Source organism: Mesitornis unicolor, unplaced genomic scaffold, assembly GCF_000695765.1.
Source record: "Mesitornis unicolor isolate BGI_N332 unplaced genomic scaffold, ASM69576v1 scaffold231, whole genome shotgun sequence".
Classification (NCBI taxonomy): Eukaryota; Metazoa; Chordata; class Aves; order Mesitornithiformes; family Mesitornithidae; genus Mesitornis; species Mesitornis unicolor.
In genome coordinates, this window is record NW_010165522.1 from 8,698 (window position 1) to 18,333 (window position 9,636).

Sequence of the window (9,636 nt, forward strand, 5' to 3'; positions counted from 1 at the left end):
TCTGTGTAAAGTATGTAATATCCACTGGTAACACCTGTGTAGCAGTTTACAATTAAAGAAAATCTAACATCTTCAACTATGTCAAGTGTAGTCTGATGTGTATATACAAAATCAGAAAAATATATTCCTTTTTTCTTATATACACTATGTAACATGAGAAAAGAAATCTGGAATAGTTTGCAGTAACTTAGATGACACCGGACTTTGATGATACACAGCTTTAGAAACACTTCCTCAGCATTTTTTGTCTTGCACCATTGTGATAAAAAAGTTGCAGAAAGAAAGCAAGCTTTCTGGACAGTATTCCTCAGCCACCTTTTTCTGATCAATATAATCTATGTCCTCAACGCAGTCTTGAGGTCTATGCTCTAGCTTTTTTTCAGTCACAGAGGCAGCTGCTGGAGTTTGAACGACTTCTTTTGCGTGGTGGATGATGTTCCCTTTCACAGGACCCACTGATGTTAGCAGACTTGAGCGGGTCAACTTGAGATGAGCTCTTCGTGAGCCTTTCCTGCATACTTTAGATTTTAGGACACTCTTGGGGTCTTGGCAGATCTGCTGCTGCTTCTTTAGGGATCGGGATATTTGTTTCCAGTAAGACTTCTGGTTGGCTGCATACTGTGGGCAGGTGGAAGGGTCTCCAGAGAATTCGCACCAGAACTCTCTGTCACCCTGCTTGCACTCCACGTGCACAGTAGCAGCATTCATGTCTGTCACTGCCCAGGTGCACTCAGCATTCTCTTTGGTTTTAAACTTGCCTTTAGGAGATGATTTTCCTCCTTTTGACTTCTGCCCTTTTTCATTTCCTTGGTTAGATTCCGTTTGTTTTTTCCCACTGTCTTCTATGCTTTGTCTTCCCTTTTTTCTTTCCTTCTGTCTTTCACAGTTGGCTAGTAGCATCTCAGAGGCCAGAATCAACACACAAAGAAGTCCAAAGCTTGTGATCCTCATGGTCTCTGGTTTGCTTGTTATCTGCCTTCAAAACAAACAAGAAAAAAATATAAAAACATTTTCACTTAATGCTGGACTCCACTTGACAGTTGCAGTATTTCAGACATGGTATTGCACTGCTCTGATACCTATTAAAATAATATTACTGGCAAAATCCTCTGTCCTTTGTGTGAATAATACCTGATTTCTAGAACCATTAGGTATTATCCTTGAGAACTGTAGATGGCTGTGGAGTAAGTCCTTCTGATAAAATAACTTAATTATCTATGCAATGTGGAATAGAAAAATCACCCCTGGGATGGGCTACTGCCCAGTGGCTGAGATACCTTAATTAAAATCTCTTCTGGAGTCAGAGAAGGAATTTGAACCTGGGATTTGTCAATCTTAGATAGATATCTCAAGCTATAACATATAAAGCAGTCGTTGTTCCCATGATCTCCCATTTTGTGAATGGGACAGAAGTGATTTTGACTGCAACCTCTGGCTTCTCTTCAAAATTATGCCAGACAGAAAGGAAACAATTTGTTACAAGTTGAGCAAAATTATTTCTTAGCCCTCCTGAAATTTGTCTTAAGACGATTTTCACTGGTTATGCCAACATTTCCATTTTCTACTGAAAAAAAATTATATATACTCATCTTTTCAGGCACCAAAAAAAAGCAATCATTGGTGCATTCTTTACTGCCTTGCTTGCTAAACACACAGAACTACCTTTTCGCTTTTGAAGATGCTTGCAGAGTACTGGGCTGTGTCTAAAGCTACAAAACTCAAGGACAAATATGCAACTTCAGTTCTGAAATGTAGCCAGTTAGCAAATTACCATCAAGCTGATCCCTGCATCTGCACAGAGCTCATTTATTCCTGTAGGTGTTTCTCTTTATGAAGCAGCTTTCAGGATCAAGCATACCATAATAGTAGAGGGTTTCAATCTGGCATTTAGTTGATGAAATCCCTGAATGTATTTTTCAGATGTTTCCATTATAGCCATTTCTGTAGCCAAATTTCCATGTTAGAAAGCAGAAATTAATGTGCAGACATGCTAATAAGGAACCTATTTCAACATTCAACTATTTGCAAACATCTTTAGTAATATAAATTCAGAATCTACATAGGTAGCAGCAGATGTGAGCAGGTCCTACTTTTCATAGTTCTTAGTTGACTTGCTTCATGCCTTATATTATAAACAGAGATTTTCAGTGCATAAAACTCTCTTTAGAGAACATCATGGAGTATTTACAGTTCTGCTGCAAATACAGCAACTAGTAACATTAAAATGAACAACGACGTGCCAGTAACCTCCTGTTGCAAGTGGAACAGTGCAAAAGTAAGATAATCAAAAGACATACCTTGCACAGGGCTTGGAGATAGCCAGACGCAACTCCGGATGCAACTCGTCTCTTTCAGAAGAATCCAAGGTAGTTGTAAAAGCAGCGTGGTATTTATAAAGGCAGAGACACACCTTCAAGTCTCCAGCATTACAACACAATAGGATACTTCAGTGCCATGTTCATTTACCTCTGACACACCTCCTTGGAAAAGCGCCCATACTCATTCTTAGCACCAAAAAACCCAACCTAAAGCCAGCTATGGTGGGGTGACAAGGTGTGTTTGCATAAAACAGATGTGACTTCAGCCAAGTCCTTCCCTCTCCATGAACAATTATAAGAACTTTATTAGATCATGAGCTTCTCTAAAAGAGCTTTTCCCAGCCATTGAGGGATGTATCCTGCAACGCCCCCAGTAAGTTACAGTACCGCTGTGTTTAGCAATATTTCGGTAGCGTTCAGTAATTCTTTGGGAAATGAAAACCATTCCACAAAGCATTTCAAAGTTACCTTTCAAACATTTCACTACCTCCTGTCACAAAAATGTATCAGGGAACATTTGAAAATCAAAATAAGTAATTATTCTACATTAAGGACAGCACTCATTATGGTGAGAGAGTCATAAGCATGAAATTCATAAACAAATATAAACTTCCTCAGAATTAGTGGCTGCATTGGGACTAGGAGTCGAGATCAATTGCACAGCACTGATCTATGCTCCTCCTGAGCTCTCTGCCAGCTTTTGTGTATGTAAAGAAATAGCTTACATCACCAGATTTCATTATGGGATCATTTCTACCGTATATTAACCTGAAAAAGATTATGACAGTAAAAGAACAAGCATTAGATAAATTTAAAAATATAAAAATGCCTTCAGAGTTGGGAATAGGTGTCCCTTAAAGAAATAATAGAGCAGTTAGTGGCTTTGTAGCTCAGTTGCTTTGGGTGGTTGTACTGGAGAAAAGCAAGTGGGACATTTGTAATATGTGCTTGGGAAATACAAGAAAAAAAGTGAAATGCAAGAAGAGATAAAGTAGAAATTGGTGTAAGACATAGGCAGTTCTTCCTCTTTGACTCATTCCCGTTATACATAAATGGAATGAGACAAGGGTACAAAGCTATAGGTAAGGCATTGCCTGGACTGGCTTGGTGATGAGGAGACTGTTAAATTTCTGTAAAAAAATCAGAAGTCAAAAAAGCAAGAAAAAGTGTAATTCTGCAATGAGTGCAGGACAGAAATGTGGTTAATGGGATTCACTTACTTGAAATACTAAGGGTCTGATCTGAGTGCTGGGACTATCTCCTAATCTATCTATATATGCTCAGCTACCTTTGATGCTTTTTGATCAAGTTCACCTGTTAGATCTGCCTTGTGCACCTTTGATTGGCATGAGTTAGTATGAAACTATCTGCAACAGTCCACTAAATGTGAAAGATCTGTGGCTAGCACTGGTAAGGGCTAATTAACTGGGTAAGGATCACTCATGGAGCAGAAAATGTTTAACAGTGTGTCAGGTTGGATGAGAATCAGAGAACAAGAATAATGTAAGAGGTAAGGGAATCCTAAACTGACACCACAGTATCATCTGGAAGATTAGTATTTAGGTTTATGGTATTAGGTATTAATACCAGGTTTACAGTTGGACTCGATCTTAGGTCTTTTCCAACCTAAATGATTCTATGATTCTGTTTGTCCAAAACTGTGCAGCTGCACTAGTGTGGCTGTGTGCCCTAGCTACTGAGCCTCTCATTGGGGCTAATTACTTGAGAGACAGCATCAAGCCAAAATGGCTACACTACTTCAGGTCCTGGCACTAATTCAGGTATGTCTTTATCATGCCCCATTGCCTTGTGTAAGCATACTACAAATTGATTTTTGTGTGACAGATTAGGGGGTTGGTTCAGGTACGTCACCAAAAAACCTGCCACCAAGCTACCAACACACACCCACTACTGTGGCTGAACAACTTCTACAAATAGGGAAGAGAGGAAGGTTACCAAGAAGTACATAAGGAACCATGGGCAATGGGACCAAGCACAAGGCTGACAGTAAGAAACTATGTGTTCCTGGCCCAGCTTTGCCACAGACTTTCTCAGAGGTATTTCACTAGGAGATGCCAGATGTTCTTTGTCTGTAAAGGGAATATAATACTTATTACTGTAGATGATGTTGCAATGATTTTTTGTTGATGTTTACAAAATACCATTTACTGGTGAAACTAATCACAATGTATTGAAAATATTTAAGCTCTCTGGTATTCATCACTTCCAAAACTGTCTGTTTTGACAGCTTTCCCTGGCAAATTAGGTTTCAGTGTCAGTCTCAATTCAGCTGCTGCATTGTCAATGGGACGTATTAGCATAGTCTTCCTACCTGAAAAATAACTGGGGAGACAGGGCAAGAAAAGACTGTACAAGAAAAGATTTGACTTTCTGCTGCTTTGATATTCCTTGACGGAACTCGTGGCAGACATGTTAGCTCTTCCCATCTTTAGTATTCAGAACCTTCTGTAGTGAATTCTGCAGTCGAGTGCTTGTTGATATGAGTGATTACATCCTTGAGATGATCCATCTTGACCCAGCTGGTCCTCTTGCCTAACCTGCTTAGACGATTTCAAAATCCCAATAAACCAAGATTTACTTATTTAGGTGCATATAATACAGATTCGGCCTGTGGGGGCTGGCCTGGATACTCTGCAGTTTTATTGCTATGCCCCCAGAATATATTTTTGTTTTGTTTTAATTAGACATGAACTGTTGTTTTATGAATGCCTTTTACCTACCTGGGCATATAGTGCATACTCATACTGTACTCCAGTAATCCTATTTCTCCAGGTGATTAGAACATCTGTTTTCTTCAACTTTCATCCTGAAAATAAAGTGCACAAAATTAAAGTAGGACTTCCATTTCTTAAGTGCTTAATTAGCACCTAATTGTCAACAAAAAAATGCTGCAAATCTATGATTTCTAAGAAAGTGGAACTTTTTGTTCTGTCATGCACATTTTAAACTATACTTTAGCTGAAATGCTGTTAAACTGCAGGCACAGTTTTGCTGCAGAACAAATAGTGCACACAGTAATCAAAAACCAATTTGATCCATGCAACATACGGCAAATCTGAAAAGCTCATTTAGCAAGATCAAATTTATGAGGAGCTGTTTAGTTATTAAAACAGAAAGGCACAGAAAACATTTGGCAAATAGAAGTAATCATTGAGAATTACAAGCATAGAGGCCCAAATCTCAATGTGATTCTTGTATTGAAAGTCTTAATCCAGATGTTTTCCTGCTGCCTTTTGACTGAAACTTGCAACAGTTAATCAGCATATTTAAATTTCATTAGAACTGTTAGAATTAAAACTAGCTGGTGTTTTTCTGCTGTTCAGGCAAAGAGAGGAAGAGATTTTATCCTTATTCCTACCTATAATTCATTGACATGAAGAAGTGCAGTATTTTCTAAGTTAGTCCTTATCGCTGCATATATATTATCCACATATATATATATATTTATATAGGAAATTATTTTCATTTAAACTATTAGTTGCATTGGTGCATTATTTGCAAACTGCAGTTTGCTTGTGATGTCATCTATGTGACATTGTGAGGATCACGTTAATTTACAGGGTTTTTTTTCGCTCACAGGATATAAAGTTAATTTTATATACAAACAGTAAAAAGTTAACTTAATTTACAAATAGTAAATGATCAGTGAATTCTCCTGACCACATACAAATATGACTCCACATAAGAACATCAGCTATTTGTCAGTCACACGTGTGGAAACCTGCATGCTGTTCTCCGTGCAAATACTCAGAGTGAATTAAAACAGATGCAGCATCAGTGAAGTAAGCAGCTGTTTACATTTCCAATTAATGTCTGTGAGTACCATTCTGCAATCCTAAGGGTGGAGAGTGACTCCCTGCATCTGGTAATGTTCCAAGGATATAAGAGGAGGTCTCGATTTTACTGGGACTCCAGGGCCATGTGTAGAATCCGTCCCTTTGTCACAATTTTTCTTTTAGCTTAAACAGTTTGCACACAGGATGCCTTAAAATCTGTGTCGCCTGGCACAGTGTTCCTCACAGCAATTCTCTAGAGGAAGTTTGCAAACTTTGTTAAAAGAACAGGATTTGGCATCTGTATTATAAACCTCACTTTCTACTTTTACATATACACGAGAAGTGAATATATATTTGCTGCAAGACCTGAAGAAAGAATGACATTAAACACTCTACATCCAGACTTCCTTTAAAAAATACCAGCCTGACTAAATGGCTGATGTTAAGCTGCAGTTACTTTCAGGGGCATGGGGTGGTTTGGTTTTTTGTTTGTAAATAGGGAAATAAAGAAATATATACAAAACCAATATAAAATTCTGCCCCCCACCAGTGGCAATTACATCACCAGAAGCTCTGCAGAGCAGGGTGCTGGAAAAGTCCCAGCCCAAACTTAGCAGGAGATGAGAGCAGGATTCAGGAACTGGATTCAGGGATGCAGAGATTGGGATCAAAGGCAGATGAAATAGAATGGTTCTGCTTGGACATCGGCCATGGCATAAGAAGCGAAGAGGAAGAAGAAAAGAGAGCTTGACCCTTGTGATCCCTCAGCTTTATACTGAGTATGACATATGTGGGATGGAATAACTTCTTGGTCAGTTTTGGGTCATCTGTTCTGTCTGCTCCTCCTCACAGGTGTGATACCTCACTTATGACACCCCAATACGGGCACCCATGATGTGGCAGTGGCCTTGGTCTCCATAGGCACAAATAAAAGCAAGAGCTATATTTGCATACCATCCCTAATAGTAACTATAAACATTAAGCATTATCACTTGTGCAAACAAACACTGCCTGGAAAAAACATATCATTAGTTTCAGGAAGCATTGCTTAGAAGAAACTTAACTGAAAAAGTAAAATCACTAAATAGAGGATTAATTCTGTTTAACTCAAACCAGGACAGACAGATACAAAAAAATATATTTTTTCCTCTTCTTTAGAATTCAGCTTTCACAGAATACAAAGGCTATATTTTATAAAGAAAAAAAAACACTTGGAAGAAAAATAATGTAAAATAGAGGGATATTACACTGAAATGTGTGTTTTGTACTGATTTTTCCAATATAATGAAGAACTTAACCTCAAAATCTGAAATTTACATATTTTCATTTAATTTGGCTCTAATGGAAGTTATCACTTCTCTATCTCAATCACTCCTAAAGACTCTCCCAGCACAATCACATCATTGTCCTGTGATTTTATTTTATCAGCCTGGCTGCTTGGTTTATCAACATAGATTCACTGTACTCAGGGTGTGATAAAGTTGTTTTGGCAGTCAGGAAAACAACTGTTGACTAATCGCCATCTGAATTATTTATCCTGCTAAGATTTTTATAGCTTAGAACAGTGCAAGTGTCTGTCTGACCAGAACAGCTTCAGAAATAAAATCAGGTAAAGGATTGCTCTCTTACAGAAAGATATCACAAGTAAATAATAGAAAGATGTCATTCTTGATTACTGCCTGCCATTAGAGTGGAGTCTACTCAGGGTAATGGCAAGTCACCCGTATCTATGAGAAGGGAGAATTTGACACATTACATGAGACCATCGGACACATTTTGCTAGAACACAAGGGACTGTCTTATGAGCAGCACTGTCTACCATAAGCACTGAGCTTAACGTTTCAACCAAAAAATTCTCTCAGCTGTCACGAATGCCTTATCTCTCATTAAAGCGTTACAGTAAAAAATTCCCCATTTGCTTATTCAGATGAATAGTTGGAAAAAGCCTTTGCACTAAGGCAATACTGGTGGAGTTACTAAGGGCAGATGAAGGTAAGGAGTGAGATTCAGCCTTCTTCTAGTTCTAATACATCTTCTCATAAAGGTAAGGTGTTTTTTTTCTTTGTGAGAATTTGAAATTACTTAGGCACTTGTTTTAGTTTTTTTCTGATGTATACACAGAGGTCTCTGCTGAATTATTTCCTTTACAGGCAACAAAAATACTAATTAATGCTGCATTTGTGAAGGGAACCAAGATCAGCTGAGGGTTATAGTGTGGTTTGGAACATTTCAAATATTGGCCAGATCAGTGGTGAGATTCTTCCACACTTTGGTGTAGTTGCAGAGTGATACAGGATGAATATGGATGGAGTGGAAGACAGTATGTGCAGGCCAAGACGTGGTATATTAGAATGACAACCTTTCCTACCTGCTGACCACTTCATTGGATGTTGTGTCTGGGCTTCTGTAAACCACATCTGATCTGAACTGATATAATCAACAGTATTTTTTGGAAGAAAGATGCAGCAATTATCTTTTCTCCCTTTTACTTTAATAAATCAAAGCAACTTGGATTTCCTTTCTAGTTTTTCTCTAATGCAGTCCTGGTCAGAATAGACGGACTTTCAAAAGTCTGGTTTTGATGTAAGTGATAGCTCTGGTCTTTGTTCTCAGGATTCTTTCCATAAAGCTTAAAGCTATTCTGTAAATATATTAAGCTGTACCAATAAATATATATATGCATATATACACAGATGTAGATATATGATGTGATAAGATAAGCATATAATAGTTTTCTCCCTTCCATTATAGTTCATTAATATTAGTGGGTTTCTTTGTATATTTGTTGATATAAGGGGTGCATATATGTGTGTGGAGAGAGGTAGATGGATCTACCCTGACTAAGAAAGGAAATTGCATAAACTCTTCTGAGCTTATCAGTGTCTGGCAATTTTGTGGGGTTTAGCACTGATTCCAAGTAGAGCAAGATGTTTCTAGCACTTGTTATGGAATAAACAATCAGTTCAAGTACACTTTTTAAATGTGGCAGGAAAACAGAAATAGGAACTAAGAAATTGTTCCAGGAAAAAGAAAACTGGGAACTAGAAATGGAAAACCAGGGACTTTATGGTGGAGACTGTGCTGGGTCTGGCTGGGATGGAATTAATTTTTTGTAGCATTCCACCTGGTGCTGTGTTACAAATTTGTGACTACAACAGTGCTAATAACACTGATTTTTTAACTATCACTAAACAGCATAAAGGTCTTCTCACTCTGCCCCCTCTCCAGGGAGTAAGCTGGGGGTACGTAAGAGATTGGGAGGGGGTCCAGCCAGAACAGCTGACCCCAGCAGACCAAAGGGTCCTAAGGGATATTCCATACCATATGACGTTGCACATAGCAGTAAAACTGGACGTGGTCTTTCTAGAACAGCTGCTGCTTGGAGACTGCCTGGGCATCAGCCTGCTCATAAGAGGAGCAAAATTAATCTCTTTGCACCACTTGGTGGCTTTTTCTCCTCTCTTCACTTATTAAGCTGTTTTAATCTCAACCCACTTTTTATTTTTCTCTTTTGCTCTTCC

The 9,636-nt window shown here is 38.4% G+C and overlaps 1 protein-coding gene across 1 annotated transcript; it reads right to left on the reverse strand.

The window, feature by feature from the left end:
* Positions 1-234: 234 nt before the first annotated feature.
* On the reverse strand, positions 235-951 carry LOC104548576 (fibroblast growth factor-binding protein 1-like). Its single transcript, XM_010194634.1, has one exon. The coding sequence runs from the start codon at positions 949-951 to the stop codon at positions 235-237; it is 717 nt and encodes a 238-aa protein (XP_010192936.1).
* Positions 952-9,636: the final 8,685 nt, after the last annotated feature.